The following is a 19,628-nucleotide window of genomic DNA, read 5'->3' on the forward strand; positions in this document are numbered from 1 at the left end:
TTAATGGGGATGTTGAAGTCTCCCAGGATAAGGGTTGGAAGTTCTGAGGACATGAAGTGCGGCAGCCAGGCTGGAAAGTGGTCAAGGAAGTGGGTGGGTGAGCCTGGGGGCCGGTATATAACCGCTACTCTGAGGGAAAGGGGGCGAAAGAGCCTGATGGTGTGGACCTCAAAAGAAGGGAATAAGAGTGCTGGAACTGATGACCTGGAAAGTGCATTGTGGGGACAGGAGTATGCCAACTCCACCACCATGTCTGTTTGTGGGTCTCGGGGAGTGGGAGAATTGTAACCCACCAGAGGAAATGGCAGCAGGAGAGGCAGTGTCAGAATCCTGAATCCAGGTTTCAGTGAGGGCCAACAGATTAAGGGTGGTTTCACATTAGCGCTTTTTAAGCACACGCACGGCCGGGGGTAGCTCCGCCCCCGAGCCGGCTCTCTGCCCGGCGTGCCCGCCCCTTGCTTGTAGCGCCGCCTCCTAGCGCACAGCGGCGCCTGCGATCGGCGCACCCTATCTTTAGCATAGGGTGCGCAGGCCGTGCGCTAGTTGCGCTTTGACCTGCGCTGCGCACTTTTGACGGTGCGCCGTGCGCGCCAAAATCCGAAAAGTTTGATTTTGGCGCGCACGGCGCACCGTCAAAAGTGCGCAGCGCAGGTCAAAACGCAACTAGCGCACGATCTGCGCACCCTATGCTAAAGATAGGGTGTGCCGATCGCAGGCGCCGCTGTGCGCTAGGAGGCGGCACTACAAGCAAGGGGCGGGCACGCCAGGCAGAGAGCCGGCTCGGGGGCGGAGCTACCCCCGGCCGTGCGTGCGCTTAAAAAGCGCTAATGTGAAACCACCCTAAGAGAGTTGTTAAGAAAGTAGTTGTGTAGGAAAGGAAGCTTGTTACAAGCAGACCGTGGATTCCAGAGGGCACAATTAAAAGATGGAGATGAGGGAGTGCAAGTAATATTAATAAGGAAATAAAAGATAGCGAGAGCTGACAGAAAGGTGTAGGCAAGAAACTTTTAGTTTCATTGTGGGACCAATAATAGTCAACTTTGCGTTAGGGTGCTTTCAGACGTTCTGAGATTGGCCCACAATGCATCCATTGGCCATGGCTCTTCCGGCCCAAACTTTATATATTTCTATGAGGCTGTGATGCTCCGGCTCGGAGACGCGCAGCCAGACCCATGCATTCCGGTACAGTTTCGGACCCATTTGCACAGACTTTTGAATGCACCTATACTATGGGGGCCTTTACGGTTAGTTTACAGTCGGACAGTCCAACTGCTCACCCTTGTTGGTAGTCGTTTAATGGACTGTTTAGACATGCCAATTGCACTTCTATACACACAGAATGATTGTTACCACGACTGTTCTGTGCGCATAGTGTGTTTTATTCTCCACAGCACATATTCTATTTAAACAGGACAATGTGCTGCTGAGAACAATGATTTTAAAAGCTTAAAAATAATTAGATGAAAAAACATCTTGCATATACATCGGGTGATTGACGGCTTGTTTAGATTTATTATTTTACGTGACCATATAGCACCATTAATTTCCACAGCCATTAATATCTACATCACTTTACAGACATCATCACTGTCCCCGTTGGGGCTCACAAATTCCCTATCAATTGTCATTGTAGTGTGGGAGGAAATTAGAGAACCTGGAGGAAACCCACACAAACTCCTTGCAGATGCTGTCCTCAGTGGGATTTGAACCAAGGACCCCAGCCAGCAAAGCAACAGTACTAACTACTGAGCCACCATGCTTAGATCGCTGTTGGCCAAATAATGCTTCAGCCAATCGTTTGGCCAGCAGCCATCTCAGCCAGATCTCCCATACACGGGAGAGCTTGTTCTGCTGGGTAGAGATCCCTACCAGCGGCTTTTCACCGGGAGAACAACGCGATTGGCTGTCAGAATTCAAACATACTTGACCGACATCTACCCCAACGTGGAATTGTCTGGGGTGCCCACACACAAGGGTGTGTGCACACATTGCGGATTCTGCTGCGGAATTTTCCGCGCGGATTTGTCTAAATCCTGTGGATTAGCCTGCGGTTTTCCCCTGCGGGTTGACACCTGTCATGGAGCAGGTGCCAAACCACTGCAGAATCCGCACAATGAAGTGACATGCTGCAGATTTAAATCCACAGCAAGTCTGCACAGAAAACTCCACACCGTGGGCACTACGGTTTTCCTTTTACATAGATTAAAAGGATACTGTACAACGCAGCAGAAACTGTTGCGGATCCCCAGGGCCAAATCCGCTGCAGAATCCGCAACGGGTGTACACACCCTTAGACTTTGATGTGTAATGTCTGACAAACCTTTGATTTGGTTAGGTGTGTCAGATATTAGTCTGTATGGGACCTTTAATATGAACACTGTAAACGGGCCTTTAGGTCTGGCTTCATATGAGAAGTAACTAATCTGTTATCCAGATCCTATAAATTCTTGTGACAAGATCAGACCCATGATGGATTCTAATTTTAAATGCTAAAGTGTTCTAGTCAATCCACAATTGGGAATTTAGGGGGGCTTTTAGTGGGCACAGCTAAAACCCTGGTAATTTGGAATGAGCATTGATCAAATGTGGAAACATTCTGTGAACATTGATATCCTTATCGGCAGCACATTCATATCATTGTCATCGGCAGAACATTGTCCTGTGGATGACTATATTCTTTTTGCGTACGGCCATAGTATTAATGGTTTTTCTGTGCACGTAGAATTCTGTTCTGCCTTTGTAAGCTGACCACCGATCTGCTGTTGGCTTGTCTAAATGTGCCCTTAGTGCTGATAGCATTTATCTGCTCTTGCCTCTTAAACATAGCCATGTGCTTATTATACATGTGTGCATAACAAGCTGTTAAGTTCCTTATACTTTTATCTCTTCCAGGTTTGACCAGGCAATGGGGTCTGAGCTGCTACTTAACTGTATCTTGCTGCTGTGCCGTGGTACTGTTATGCCTATGGACCTCGTGTCTGTGACAACCTGCGCGGGAGCTCGCTTTTTCTCATTTTTGAGTGTTGCCTGGGGTTTCATTTCAGACGTAGACATTGAAAGTGAAAAGTATAGACACATGGGATCTGCACGTTTCACTGTAGGCACAATGGTTAGGGTGGCTTCCCTGCGCACTTACAGAGGCCGGCTCTCTTATCTCCCAGTGCTTGATGCTCATCGTCCCATCTGCAGAAGTATCACCTTGTCTCCTAATGGGAACCTTTCTTCACTGAAGAGGTCTCAGCTGCACAGAACCATATCTGACATCGGTCTCTGTGAGGAGCGCAATGTCATGTGTAAGCGAAGCTCTGCTGCATTTGACACGGCTGAGCTACCAAGCTTTGAAACGTCCCCTTCTTCAGGTTCGCCAACTTCACTGAACACTTCTAGGTTCACCTTCGATTCTGTTCCTGATGACCAAATGCAACAAGAGGTTTTATTGCCAAATGACAAAGAGCCGCCTACTCATAATCATGTGAATGGACCCGAGGATGATCTCTTACCGCCCCTTAATCAGCCCGTGCCCAAGTCCTGGGTCACTGTAGAAGAAGACTTTGTTCTGGTGTTGGCTATGTATCAGACTCACCTTGGGGCTGATCTCTTTACTGCGCCATTTTCCTGCTTGGACGATGGTTTAATACATTTATTCTTTGTAAAAGCCGGAATCTCCCGGACAGCCCTTGTACGGCTCTTTTTGGCGATGGAAAAGGGAACGCACATTGAGATTGAATGTCCTTACCTTGTCCACGTTCCCGTTCGAGCTTTTCGCCTAGAGCCTCTTACAAGAAAAGGGATTCTGACAGTGGATGGCGAGCGGGTGGAGTACGGCCCCGTTCAGGCACAAATACACCGTGGACTTTCAAATGTTATAAGTGGGTCTGACAGAATCCGTATGAGCTCTTTCTAAACTTGGCTTTTTTCCACATTGTTTTGTGCAATGCAGAGATTCTTCCTCCTTTGCTTTTCATTGATTGAGATACAAGTACAGGGCTAGAAACTGAAGCATAATTTAATTTGTGGCATGTGCCTACTACTGCTATAGCGGGTGCTAGTCACTGGCTGGAGCATGTCTTTGGATCTGCTCCTTATGTTTTATATGAGAATCTTCTAGGATCACGTTTTAGGCAAGATGTATTTCTAGACTGCCCTTACATAGGTCTGCTTGCTGAAAGAGCCTTATCAGTCGTAGTATTCCGTTTTTATGAGCTTCCTAAGAATTAATGATTCGGCTGATGCATGATCTAAACGATAGAAAAACAGGAGTATGTTCGTCATCAGAGTGATTTCTGGCTAGATCTCATTGGCCTACCTTTAGCGGATATTTTTATTTCAGATGCTGAACCTTTCCAAATGTATTTAATAGCAATAGTGGTTAGATTGTAGTCAGGTGTGGTCAGGCTGTTGAATTACAGTAACGCATAGCACAGCTCGATCGCATCTACCACAAATGGCACTCCTCATCTGTGAATGTAATCCTCAGCAATAACCTGCACGTGAAGCACAGAACCACACATCAGTACATGTAGACTTGGCAAGGAACGAAAATCTTAGACACATTGACATGACGGGAATATTTGATCACCCTTCTGGAGACCCTTTTTGTCAGCTGTTAGAGCTGTCTAGATGAGGGACCTTTTTGCTGCTATGAGGCTATGATCAGTGAATCCCCTTAAAGAACTCCATCTGAACGCTAAGAGGAGTTTCTTGACGTTCCTGACCTCACCAAGTTTCTGTTAGCCATTGCTCCTGCTCGGAGGGTTGTCCCAGGTTATTTGGGAGGTTGCTAATGGCAGATAGCCTCCACCTAATGCTGAAGTTTCAGCTCATGAAGGTAATTCTCTGTGTGGAGACTACTTGGGGAAAGATCTACGCATTCCACTCTCTTGCCTGTATGTACCGTAGGTTATTACCCTGGCCTTATCTTTCATGCCTTAGTTAAGGAAAACCATGGCGCTTACATTGAGGTATTGAACATAAATTCAAGAATCTGGATGTTTTTGTTCTTTAAAAATATTCCATTCTGGGCTAAAAGCCACCACAACCATTACGAACTGCTACTACCAGGGGCACCAGTCATCAGTTAAGGGCATACGTCACAATGCTGCAGTTTATGACATTACAAGAACTGCCAGCAGTTTAAAGGGAGTCAGTCACCCCCAAAATGCAACTTCAACTCTTTAAATATCTATACATAAGACTTAGCCCTTATAAAAATCATACTAGTAACATACATTGTAGTGGTGTAGTGGCTGAAAATTCACTTTTCTTGTATATGCCAATGATAGCGCTTCTATGCACTTTTGGCATGTCCAATGTCTTGGTGCAGCATTACTCCCTCTGGTTTCCATGTTTACGTAGCACTGTCCCTTTACAAGTGCTATCCATGAAAAACACGGAAGCACTCATATGTGAAACACTGACATCTGAATAAGACCGGGGTCAGACTTGCGTGAAACTCCCATGAATCTTGCACGTCAATGTCCGGCACTGCCGCCGACACTCAGGACCGGAGCGTTCAGCTGCATAGAAATACATGCAGCTGAACGCTCCAATCTGAGTGCTGGCGGCAGTGCCGGTATTAACATGCGAGGCTTGTGTGAGTTTCTCTCAAGTCTGATCCTGGCTTAAGGCTTATACTGTCAGAACCATGGGCAGCATTAATCAGAGCCTGGTAGTGTTGTTACAGCCGTAAAAGTTAAAACATACTTTGAAAAGTTGTCTAGGGACTTTGCGGCTTAGATGACAAGTTCGAGTCCTGTCCCAAGCAGATCTGGGGCAACTTTTTCCCTGCCAGATTGCCCATTACTTGATAAGTATCAGCATGTCAGTCATAGGAATCAGTGCAGGGAAAAAGTTGCCTTAGACCTGCTTGGGACTTGTCATCCAAACCGCATAGTCCCCAGACAACTTTTCAAAACATATTTCTCTGGAACACCGCAGTGTTCTTAAGTAAGACAACATTCAGGGCTGTAACAACACAGCGAGACGCTGGTGCTACTTGTGTTTCTGGCAGCAGGAATTAGATGCCCGCTTCCCTTTAATGTAACAATGTATTTAGCTCCTTAACTCCCCCTCCGCACTGCCAAAATAAATGATGTGCTGATTAATGCCATTACATAAAAATGGTAATTAAGGATCAACCTTCACTTTGGGCCTGATATGAATTGTCCAAATGATCCTGTTTTCTACCGATGAGCAATATGTTGGATTCATGTGGGTGTTTGCTTTGCCTTCTACAAGGGTGGGCCACTAAAAAAAGCCCAGGACCTTGTCTGTTGCTGTAAGAAGCATCTTCTATAGGACTATGTTCACATTTTATGATATCCAGTAGTCAACTGTAATAACTCTCCCTCCTTCATCTTTTAAACAGCTGCCGATCTGTATGGTTTCACTACACATGGGCATGTTTTTTTGACCTGCATCGGCTTGGTCATTGCCGCTTAGATCTTCTTGGGCTTCTGAGAGAGCCTCACTCAGAGATCAGTTTTCTTGTAGATGTTCGATTTGTGTTTTTATTTTGAGATAGAACATGTACTCCTAATAAAAAATCGCTAATGTTATAAAGCTGAATCACTGACAAGATTCTGATGAAAATTGGACTTTTTTTTGCGTCTGAATGAAGCTTGCTCCTCTTCTGGATGTCTGTGACAAGGACGATGTTTGCACATGTTCTTGTCTTTTGTTCTTGGCACTGTCCCCAGATCCCGTGTTGTGTTGCTGCACCCAGCAATGTATACCACTTTGTTCTGGAAATTGACAGTCCTGGGATTGTATGAACAAGTCTGAGTGTATGTCGGCCTCCTCTATCATGGTTCTTTGCTGAACCAAACACAACACTACTGTCCTCCACAGCGAAACCCTTATGAGCCTTATTCAACATGTAGGCTAATATCTGGCTGCCATGGGCAAGAATGTTATACCAATGAACCAGATCCGGCAAGCATTTTATTGAACAAACCACACAAAGGAACCAGGGTTCTGATTTTTTTCCGCTGCCCACTATACAATCCTGAATGTGTTTTTGTTTTTATATTGTTTTTTTTCTCATTAACTGCATTTACGTTTTTGCTAACCTGAAATCAAGACTAGCATTTTGCACTACATTTAACAAACTCTAGTGACCAAAAACTCAGGATGCATCTGATTAATTTGAGAATCTGATATGAAGTCTGTCCGGGCTTATTGTTAATTTCGGTAATTTATTGCTGCAATGTTATTAATGCAATGGTAGGTAATTATTGCTATTAAAATATGGCTAATGCAATGTACAAGATATGCAAACTCTTGCTTCCTTGTTTCATTCCTTTTGAAGAGGGGATAAGTATCTGTAAGAGGTCCTCTACCGCAAACTTCATTCCTGCATGTTCCATACATGGCACATTGCAAAACATGACAGCAAAGCAGAATTAAGATAAGTGTACTAGCTACCTCTGTGTGAAAGCCATGCTAATGTACAGTTTTAGTTTTTTAATTGTTGCTTAAAACTCTGCAATAAACTCCTAAACATAACTATAAGGTATAAAGACCTCTGCGCGGCCTTCATGTTTTATGGAGCATCAAGTCCCATCACAAGAGCACTTGTTGCAGAGGACATGACCACGGTGTTGCATTTCATATTTTCTTGTGGATGGTCGTTTTGTCATAAAAGTCACACAATGTACGTAGACTGATCAAAAAATAATAAAGGTAACGCTGAAATTGTACACAGGACCTTGATGAATGAAACATTCAAGTAGAAAATCTTTCAGTTGTGTAATTTGACGAAAACTAAATGATGCATCAGTGTTCAATGGAAAATAAAATGATGAAACAGTTGAGGATTGGGTTCAAAATTGACCTGAAAATAAAAATAGGAATCTGCATGAATTTCATCATGGCAAGTGATGATGTACGTTAGTGTGTGTATAGCTCCCACCTGTTTGTTCGGCAACTCCCCGATAGCATACTCCAGTTCTGAAAAGAGATCTGTCATGACACAATCTGCCATCTCATCAATAGATACAGTCTGTGGCGCTACTTGGTGGTGTTGAATGCACTGATACATAAAACCCAAGAGGTCTTTACTTATATTTATGAGAATATGGAAAATGGTCTTAGGAGCGCAGGAAAGAGACTCAGACAAGAGATGGGGTTAAACCACAACGCGTTTCAACTGAGGATCTGTCTTCATCAGGTGGATGTTTATTGATGACTTAGGGGATGGGGTATTTAAATGGAAGCAGCCAATCACAACAGTCACGTTATAGTGATGGTCACATGTTGCAGCAAAATTACATTATATATAACAATCAAAAAAGGAGATAAAAACAACCCATATAAAACATCAGATAAAACAGCATGTGCTACCATGTTTCAAGTGTATAAAATATGTGAAAAAGAGCAAAAATATAGATAAAAATTAATAACAGGTTAGTAGACCAGTAAAAAGACCAATAAAAAGCGAGAACCCATATTAATAAAAAGCAAATTAATAAAAGCATGTAAACAATAGTACATAAGTAAAACGCACTGATGATAAAGGAAAATAAAGTTATCTGGTCACTTTATCAATAGTTAAATTCAGACCTTCAGGGGCAAGTGTGCCAAGCTTGAATATCCAAAAGCTTTCTCTATTGATTAAGCTGTTGAAGCGATCAGCCACAGTATCAGGTATGTGGTCAATAATCGTTAGTTTCAAAGTTTTAAGATTTTTTTTGATGCACAGTTAAAAAAGTTTAGAAAGACTGTGCAGGAGAAAGCCATTTCGGATATTCTGTTGATGCCTGTACAATCTAGCATGCATCGTTTGTATGGTTCGACCTACGTACTGTAGGCCGCAACCACATTCAATCAAGTATACCACAAATATGAATTGACAGTTGACATGAAAATTGATTTTGTATGAGGTACCTGTAGTGTTGGATTTAAATTCATGTACCCCATTTACAGTGGTGTTCAAAAGTCCTGCATAGGATAAATTGATTTTTCAAGTTTTAAACGTTTTCTGTTGATTATCTTCGATGCTAATATGACTTATTATATATGGTTTTGTTCAGAATACAATTTTGCATTCTCTCCCTGTAATATTTTTAGCTTTTGAAGCAGTTTTGCCTGAAATTATTGCAACAATACGGGAATTGAAATCTGGTTGGCCGAGAAAGTCAACTAAAATAGAGGATAGAGTACTGATAAGAACATCCCTTGCCAATCGAAAGCTCACCTCTCCTCAGCTTCTGCGAGAATGGCAAGAAAAGTGCAATATTGAGGTAACAACATCAACTGTTAGGAAGAGATGTTTGGAAGCAGGATTGAGAGGGTGCAAGGCCCGAAAGAAGCCATTGATGACAGCCATACAAAGACAAAGGCGAAAACTGTGGGCATTGAAATATTTAAAATGGAGGAAGGAGGAGTGGGAAAAAGTGCTATTTAGTGATGAAAGCACTTTTTGCATTTTAGGAAATGATGGCAAGTCTTATGTGAGAAGGTTCCCACATGAAGAGTACAAGCCAGAGTGAGCTTCTCTGTGAAACATCCGATGAAAGTAATGGTCTGGGGCTGTATGGCAGCCAATGGTGTTGGAAGGCATCATATTGTGGAGGGTATAGTTAATGCAAAAAAATACATAGACATCCTTAATAAGAAAATGCTGCCTTCTGCTCAACACCTGTTTTCAGGGGATTATATCTTCCAGGATCATAATGCTCCTTGTCACAGAGCTAAGACAGTTCAGAATGGAAAAATAAGAACAAGGTGGCTACTATTGACTGGCCAGCTCGTCCCCGGACCTCAATCCAATTGAAAATTTGTGGCACAAGGTATCATTAGAGATATCTAGAAAACAGCTAAGGACCAAGAGTGAGTTGATTGAGGCTCTGATACAGGCTTGGAACCACATCATCACTTGTGAACATCTGCAGAAGCTTGTTCACTCAATGCCACAGAGATGGAAGCTGGTGCTCAAGAGCAAAGGCTGGCCAATAAAGTATTAGAAGCTAAAGATGCACTGAAAAGGCCATTTTCAGGACTTTGAATTAAATAAATAATAAATCTTAAAAAGTAAAATTTAAGTCTGTGTGAACTTGCATTGGAAGTTAATGAACTTAGAAACCTGTTCACCATTCTACACACTGTACTGGTGTAGGTATGGTTATGCTGTAAAAAAAAATCAAAAATGCGCATACCATAACAATTTATACACTTGGGACATTCAAAAATGAGTGTGGCATGCAATGAGGGACTACAAAAACCATATATGTTCCACCAGTTTCACTGTAGTGATGCAGAAGTATGAAACATAGTTTTCTTCACCCTATGCAGGACTTTTGAACAACACTGTAAAATGGAAGTGCAGCAAAGACATTTGGGGGCTCTACATGCATAGCAACCAGGGTTCAGAGAAATTGGGAGAGAGGGCAGGGAACCTGAACTCAAGGTGGTGTTGCTTGATGCTATATCTGAACTGCCTGTACATTATATTTTGATTGCTTAAAAACATGCACACTGGTAGACCACTCCAGGTCATTTTTGTAAGACCCTCTCTGTGCACTGTTTGTTCTCATTGCAGATGCCAGTCTTGCTGTTTGGTATCACAACCCATCTTGCTGTTAGGTTGTGATGGCCTTGGCTGCCTCACCTACTGTAATGGCCTGTTTTCTGGTATCGGCTCCGTGCTCTTGAGACTTCTTTATCATTCATGACCTATCATTTAAGTTAGGTCATCAATGTCTGATCGGTCAGGGTCCAACAACCGGCACCTCCGCCGATCAGCTGTTCTCACTATTGCTTCCGTCGGACGGAAATGCTCAATTCCAGAGCTGCTTCTTCAGGTAATGGCCACGGCATGGTACTGCAAATCTGCCTCTTATTCAAATCAACTTTCTCACAGAAAAGCACCCTGAGACCAATTATATGTGAGGGGTTTTCAGCCTGGAGGCAGGGGTCAAGTCACAAGAACTCTGCCATGAATAAAGAATGGTTATCTACCCATCCTCCAAGATCTTCTCTGTTATGATTGAGTCACCGTAGGAGGCAAAAACAGAAATGCTAGCTAAGTCCAGAAAACCAGAGAAGTTGGCAGCTATCGGATTGCAGACCCCTGAACCTATCAACACAACTAGCAGTAGCCGTGGGGGGTTCCTATGATGCCCTAGACCCCTCGATCACAGCCGGAGAATTAAATAGGCCTAAAGAAAGGGGAAATCTAAACTGCCCCAGAGCAGACCCCAAAGCAATGGGCATCCCCCAACATATAATGACGGTGAAGCAAGATGAAAATACTAACACAGACAGAAAGATAGACTGAGCAAAGACGGGGCCCAAGCTAACTAGATAGAAAAGGACAGGAAGGCTGCTGTCTGCAATCCGTGAAAACCCCTATGAAAATAAGAGCCAACAGACTGACAGTGAAAAAGGCCCTGAAGACGCTAGGCTTCAAAAAAGCTATGTCAGTACTCAGGAATATTCTGAAGACAGAGCTACAGGCAAAAGGAGATTCAGCTCACCCCAGCAGGGAATGGCAGAATACAGAAAAGCAAGGAAAACAAAAAAACAAAACAAAAATGCTAACAGGCAAAACAGAAAACTTAGCTTTAGAGGAGCAGGAATCAGACTGGTGTCCTAGAAGTCCACAGAGAAATCACCCGCAGGGCAGAAGGGCGTCGGCAGCCTTATATCCAGTCCGTGACTCCACTCAGCCAGTCATCCTCATTAGGCGCAGGTGCCTGATAATCAGGCTCATTACCTTCCTTTACCAGAATAGGGAGTTCACCAGACCTCAGTGACGAAGGGGAAAATGAACTCACAACACTTCTCCCAACCATCTAGGAGCAATTTGGAGATGAGCAATGCTTTTCTAGTATGACAGAGATAGTAACATAGTAAGGCCGAAAAAAGACAGTCCATCCAGTTCAGCCTATAAAATTCTGTCAGAATAAATCCCCAGATCTACGTCCTTCTAAAGAACCTAACAATAACTGTAAGATACAATATTGTTACGCTCCAGGAAGACATCCAGGCCTCTCTTGAACCCTTCGACTGAGTTCGCCATCACCACCTCCTCAGGCAGGGAATTCCAGATTCTCACAGCCCTAACTGTAATGAATCCTCTTCTATGTTGGTGGAAAAACCTTTCCTCCTCCAGATGCAGAGAATGCCCCCTTGTGACCATCGCCTTCCTTGGTATAAACAGATCCTCAGAGAGATATTTGTATTGACCCCTTATATACTTATACATGGTTATTAGATCGCCCCTCAGTCGTCTTTTTTTCTAGACTAAATAATCCTAATTTTGCTAATCTCTCTGGGTATTGTAGTTCCCCCATCCCCTTTATTAATTTTATTGCCCTCCTTTGTACCCGCTCTAGTTCCATTATACCCTTCTTGAGCATCGGTGCCCAAAACTGTACACAGTACTCCATGTGCGGTCTAACCAGAGATTTGTACAGAGGCAGTATAATGCTCTCATCATGTGTATCCAGACCTCTTTTAATGTACCCCATGATCCTGTTTGCCTTGGCAGCCGCTGCCTGGCACTGGCTGCTCCAGGTAAGTTTATCATTAACTAGGATCTCCAAGTCCTTCTCCATGTCAGGTTTACCCAGTGGTTTACCATTCAGTGTGTAATGGTGATATTGATTCCATCTTCCCATGTGTATAACCTTACATTTATCATTGTTAAACCACATCTGCCAGCTTTCAGCCCAAGTTCCCAACTTATCCAGATCCATCTGTAGCAGAATACGATCTTCTCTTGTATTGACTGCTTTACATAGATTTGTATCATCTGCAAATATCGATATTTTACTGTGCAAACCTACCAGATCGTTAATAAATATGTTGAAGAGAATAGGTCCCAACACCGACCCCTGCGGTACCCCACTGGTCACAGCGACCCAGTTAAGAGAATATACCATTTATAACCACCCTCTGCTTTCTATCACTAAGCCAGTTACCCATTTACACACATTTTCCCCCAGACCCAGCATTCTCATCAAACGCTTTGGAAAAATCAAGATATACCACATCCAATGACTCACCTTGGTCCAGTCTATAGCTAAGGCCGGTTTCACATTAGCGCATTTTCAGCGCGCGCACGGCCGGGGGTAGCTCCGCCCCCGAGCCGGCTCTCTGCCCGGCGTGCCCGCCCCTTGCTTGTAGCGCCGCCTACTAGCGGACAGCGGCGCCTGCGATCGGCGCACCCTATCTTTAGCATAGGGTGCGCAGGCCATGCGCTAGTTGCGCTTTGACCTGCGCTGCGCACTTTTGACGGTGCGCCGTGCGCGCCAAAATCAAACTTCGGATTTTGGCGCGCACGGCGCACCGTCAAAAGTGCGCAGCGCAGGTCAAAGCGCAACTAGCGCACGGCCTGCGCACGATCTGCGCACCCTATGCTAAAGATAGGGTGCGCCGATCGCAGGCGCCGCTGTCCGCTAGTAGGCGGCGCTACAAGCAAGGGGCGGGCACGCCGGGCAGAGAGCCGGCTCGGGGGCGGAGCTACCCCCGGCCGTGCGCGCGCTGAAAATGCGCTAATGTGAAACCGGCCTTACCTCTTCATAAAAACTGATTAGATTGATTTGACAGGAGCAATTCCTCATAAACCCATGCTGATATGGCGTTAAACAGTTATGTGAGATGATGTTGCAAGGCAAAATTTATAGCTAAGTAGATTAGTGAACAAAACATGAAAATTTGGTGTCCAAAGGTACTGGTGGGCTGGTCACGAACTAACTATTTAGGACAGCATTGCATGTTTTATTCACTGGTGGCCATATCAGAATGTGCAACAGGCGCTGTTCATCCTACAGATTGTAATGTTGCTGTAGATGATTTTAAGTTAAATACAGTGCTGCTACGGTACCAGATACCCTGGCAGCCCTAAACATTTATTAGACTGCAATTGTTTGAGTCACCTGTGTGTTATGCCGGTATTTATATGTTTAAGACTACAACCACATGAGATGCTGTAATAGGCACAACGTGCTAACACAAACACAAGCCTTCTGCTACTTTCCGTAGAAGCACACAAGATAGAAAGGAACAGTGGAGTTGACTTCAAGATGGAGCTCTACAGGGACTAAGGAGTGATGTACTGCAGGATTAAGTTGAAAAAGCAATGTACTGCAGGACGGGAGCTGGATACAGAGGGCTGAGAGGTGAGCTTTACCTCAAGGAGTCTGCTTAAAGACGCCGATGAAGTGATCTTCTGCAGGATTAGACTATGTATACAGGGTAATTATGTACGAGAAATTATGTACTTTAGGATGGGTCTGAGAAGTGTGTTGTACTGCACGATAGGGCCCTATCTAGGTGGGGTATAGAGGAGTGATAGTTTGTAAAATGTGACTCTACTTAGAGGGATTAGGAGGAGTAATAGCCTCTCTATATACTGCCCCATTCTGCAGTATAAGAGGAGTCGTTTACTGCAGAAGGGGACTGCATATAGAGAGGCTAAGAGGAGTGATATACTGCAAAAGGGGGCTGCATGTAGAGAGGCTAAAAGGAGTGATATACCGCAGAAGGGGGCTGCATGTAGAGAGGCTAAGGCTGGTTTCACACTTGCGTTTTTTTGCGCTGTTTTTTAGCGCAAAGAAAGCATGTGTTTTTTTCCCCCTATCTTTTACATAGGTGCGCATACACATGCGTTTGTACGCGTTTGTATGCGCATGCGTTTTTTTGTAGTGTGCGCTCGGGCGCGCAAAATGCATCCTGTTGCATTTCTTGAGCACTCCACCTGTTAGCTGCAGGCGTTTTTAATCGAACCAGGGCCATTTCCCCTCCACAGAGATATAGACTTCAGTCCCAACAGAGGATTTTTCATAGGTTCCCAATCAGATGGAGACTACAGTCTTAGTGAGGATTGGCATAGAATAGGGACCTGGAAAGAGAGAAATGCCTTAACGTGGCTTCCAGGTACACATAACTTGGCCATTTTATGCGCTAAACTTTCTCAATTTTTCATATTTCTAATGCAGTAATGCAATTCATTATTCATTTTTCATGTTTGCATGGTTTGGCGCTACAGTGTGCTTCCTCTTTTACACTTCTGTATTTATCACCCACTCTTGGTTTTGATTTACAAATACTGATGGAAAATGCTGAACATGTGAACGTGGCCTTATACTCTCCTCCAGTGTGGGCGCCATTCCCATAGTTTCGGCACTGACTCTCTCCAGGCTCATGTGACTTCCTCAGGATGTCTGATTTATCTAAAGGAGAAGATAATGAATTGACCACTAATTGGCCAAACAGGTTCGTGTGAATTACCAATGACACGTGAGCTGTAGAAGAGCCGGCACTGGAGGTGAGTTTTATTTTTACTTGATAAAAGGGAAGGAAAAGATACTGGATGAAAGAGTAAGCTTAAATATTGTGGTTGGATGGTCAGGGACAGACATTGTAGGAGGTGAGGGGGAATAGGGTCATCGGTGCAACTTGTAGGGCAAGAAGCAGGTAACCTGGTAACCTCTCCTGTGACTAGTTCAAAGATGGAATGTGAACCTGGTGAAGTGTGGGAGGGGAAAAGGATTAGTGATGAGCAAGCATTCTCAGGTGCTATCCTAGAGTCTTGTTAGGCTAGTTTCACATTTAGCATTTTTTTAGCGCTGCGCTTCGTGCGGAATAGAAACGCATGCAAAAACGCATCATGCGTTTTGCATGCATTTGCGTTTTTAGGCGCATGCGTTTTAACCAGTTTTTAGCCATGTTAGCTCTTAAAACGTATGCGATTTCAAATGCAGGCGTGCGCATGTCTATGCGCGCACCTGCGTTCCCATAGACTGCACTGTTATTTTTGCGCATTCCATGTGCATGCGTTTTGTTTTTTTTTACGCCGTTGGACGGACCCAAAAATGCAACAGGTTGCGTCGGGCGCGCCTAGGTGCACACTACAAAAAAAGCATGCTCACGAAAACGCATACGTGCGCGTGCAAACGCTATACCATGCACCCGCCATGTTAAACATAGGGGCATATGGTGCATGGACGCGCATGATGCGCTGTGTTAAAAAACGCTAATGTGAAACCAGCCTTAGACAGCTGCCCCACATGCAGGGATCGCCTAACAGCTGTTGGGACTTGAACGTGTTATTCGAGCACGCCAAAGGCACTAGAATAACACCTTATCCGAGCACGTTCACTCATCACTAAAGTGCTTTTGGGGAGAAAATTTCCTGTCCGATATGGTCATTTTTATTCTTTGAAATAAGTGGCTAAATTGTCAGTTCTGAGGTTGGTGATCAGAGCGTGAAACTTGTCAAAGAGCTGTTTTGGATAGTGTGGTGATAAGGATGGTGAAGTAAATAGAAAAAGTGGCAAACAGCACTTACAGGATCAGGGGGATGCACGCTCAAAGTCCAATGACCCAGTCGGACAGCAGGAATCCCAATAAGAAGAAGAGCAGCATCCAATCCAGGTGAGAATAGTATAAATTTATTCAGCCATGAAAAAATGCAACGTTTCAACCACCAAGTGGTCTTTTTCAAGCATATGAAACATAAATGGCGGTCTTATATAGGCCCAGATGGCCAATCAATACCAGATACCCGCCCAATAGACAAAAGACAGCAATAATACATATAAAACATATTAACATACAGTGTGTATAGAAAGGTAATGTAACATATAAAACATCATTAAAAACACTGATAGAAATGACGCAGTGTAAAGAAACATATAACTATTCACTTCTCTAGAGAGGCCAATCATCACATCGCATCCTCCGTTGTCCTAGCAACCCCTGACCAATGAATCATAAGCTAACAGTTGATATTGTCAGTCACGGTGCAAAGCCAATTACATCACCCCCTTGAAATCAGCGCCGAAACAAATAGCCAATAATAGTTACCAGCACATAACCTCTTGTTCCCAGCATTCCCGAAACCTTCAGCAGCCCAGAAGAGTTGCTAAACAGCATCGATGCCGTGACATACAAAGGCAGCGCAGGAATGAAAATCCCGCGATGTCATCAAGATCTCACACATGCGCATTAGCGCTAGGCAAATTCCTAGAAGATCACATCAACCGCAAATCTCGCGGTGCTATACCATGCTACTCCCGCGTCTGCGCAATCGCGCCTAGAGAATACCATAGTGACCACCGTCACTACACTAGCCGCGCCTGCGCAAAAGCACACAGAGAGTTCAGCAAAACCAAAAGAGCGGGCGCAAAATCAGCGCCATCGCACATAGTGGAAACAATAGCAACTAACGTCACTGAACTTGCTGCGCCTGCGCAGGAACACACAAGGCATTCAACACAACCACGGAAAAGGTTACATAGCCAGCACCATAATGAACCCCACATTAATGTAGATACCAAACCTCTACACTAACATTTTCAATATAGTGGCATAGAAAGTTCAGCATATAAATACAATTTATCTATAAGGTAATGCTCAGGTCATCACATGACTGATCCCATCACTAAAATAACAATGGTCACCAAACCCATAATAACATCATATGATTCCATATTGAAAAAATAACAACAAGGTCATCATACAAAAAAGGGGGCTGTCCAAAAGAGGATTAGCCACACAGAAAAAATATATGGATAATAGAGGACACTGTAAATAGCCCAATTTAATGATTTTAACATACAATAACTTTATTGTCATATTCATACAAGAAAGAGGAGGGCAAGAGGGCATGGGGATTTAACAATATGGTATTACATAAATAGACCAACAAGTCTTCAGGGAAATTCAGTCCCCATGTCCTCCAGTCACTCCACCGCATCATTTCTAAAGAAACAAAAAAAGAAAACAAAAAATTAAAACCAATCAACACTGTTGAAAACCAAAAGATGATGCATCAAGACTCATATGACCTACTTAGTACAAATCTGCAAATTATAATCAAGATTCAGACCCTTCGGTTGAAGGGTACCCAAGGTCGAAATCCATCTAAGTTCTTTCTTTTTCAACAATGTAATCCTATCACCACCTCGTCTCAATGGTGGGACCCCATCTATCACCCTGAATCTTAATTGATTCACAGAATGTCTACAGTCGACGAAATGCTTCGGTATTGGAAGTTCCAAAAGTTGTGTTCTAATAGTGCTCTTGTGTTTACTAATACGTGCCCTGATTTCCATAGTAGTTTCCCCTATGTACATCAACCCACAAGGGCAGATAATCATATAGATAACAAAACTGGAGGTACATGTAAATCTCTCCTTAATCAAGAATTTTTTTCCGGTATGTGGATGAAAAAAACAATCCCCTTTGATCATATTCCCACAACAGGCACATCCAAGGCACAGAAAGTTACCCATAGTCAAGGGGCCCAATGTCAATTGTTGCAATATTTTACTAGACCCCACATCGGACTTTACCAATGTATCCCGTAGATTACGTCCACGTCGGTAAGATGAAATAGGTCTGATAGTAAACTCAGGGATCTCAGGTAATCCCTTCCGCAATACATCCCAATGTTTATTTAGAATCCCATTGATTTTATCACTAATAGGACAGAAGGTAGATACAAATGGAACCCTTTTAACGGACATCCTGTCCCGTTTCTGACAAATATCATCAGCTGACAAGTTCATAGCCCTATCCTTAAAACATTTGACATGCCTCAATGGATACCCCCTATTAACAAATTTTTCACACATCTCATCAAGTCTATCATTTAACCTGTTCTCATCCTTAACTATTCTACGTACTCGTGGCATCTGACTCCAGGGTAAGGACTCTACCATCTTCCTTGGGTGATTACTGCTAAAAAGCAAAAGACTATTCCTATCAGTTTCTTTCACATATAAATCTGTGCACAATACATTCCCTTCCTTGTATACCAAAGTGTCCAAAAATTGGACTTGAGTAGGGGATTGTGTCAAAGTAAACTTCAATTCTGGATAAACACTGTTCAACTCAACTTGAAAGTTACATAAATCCTCCAAACTCCCATCCCATACACAAAAGACATCATCGATGTAGCGCCACCAGGCCCGAACGTGACCCCAAAAGTTGGAATTGTACACAAAACGATCCTCAAATACCGCCATATAGATGTTTGCATAAGTCGGGGCCACATTGGACCCCATGGCGGTACCCCTAATCTGCAGGTAATAATCATCCCCAAAGAGAAAATAATTCTTCCTGAGGATGAAACCTAACAGAGAGAGAATCATCTGTGCACACTCTGGGGTCACGCTAGAGCCTGAAAGCACCACATCGACGGCCTCCAACCCCTTGTCATGCTGGATAGACGTGTATAGTGAGGTTACATCAAACGAGGCTAATATTGTGTCAGAATCAACCTCCACATCCTTAATCTTATTCAAAAAATCATTAGTATCCATGATGTAAGACCGTGCTGAAGTAGCAAACCGTCGCAAAACTTTATCCAAAAAAATGGCCACTTTATTAAAAAGTGAACCCCTCCCGGATACATTTGGACGTCCGGGAGGATTATAAAGATCCTTGTGGATCTTTGGTAAAGTATATAGGATTGGTGTTATCGGGGTGTCTACAATCAAAAAATCATGCAGTTTCTGGTCAATCAACCCTTCAGCATAGGCATCATCAACCAGACCTGAGCATTACCTTATAGATAAATTGTATTTATATGCTGAACTTTCTATGCCACTATATTGAAAATGTTAGTGTAGAGGTTTGGTATCTACATTAATGTGGGGTTCATTATGGTGCTG

At 43.6% G+C, this 19,628-nt stretch overlaps 1 protein-coding gene across 1 annotated transcript in view; it reads left to right on the forward strand.

Moving 5' to 3' along the window:
* The window catches only part of SPHK2 (sphingosine kinase 2), an 83,566-nt gene extending 75,866 nt beyond the window's left edge, over positions 1-7,700 (forward strand). The window contains exon 6 of the mRNA XM_073552088.1: positions 2,893-7,700. Coding sequence (XP_073408189.1) covers positions 2,893-3,904 — 1,012 coding nt within the window. The 3' untranslated portion in view covers positions 3,905-7,700. The remainder of the gene's footprint in view (positions 1-2,892) is intronic.
* Positions 7,701-19,628: the final 11,928 nt, after the last annotated feature.

Source organism: Dendrobates tinctorius, unplaced genomic scaffold (assembly GCF_039654945.1).
Source record: "Dendrobates tinctorius isolate UK_male_01 unplaced genomic scaffold, ASM3965494v1 ptg000184l, whole genome shotgun sequence".
Classification (NCBI taxonomy): domain Eukaryota; kingdom Metazoa; phylum Chordata; class Amphibia; order Anura; family Dendrobatidae; genus Dendrobates; species Dendrobates tinctorius.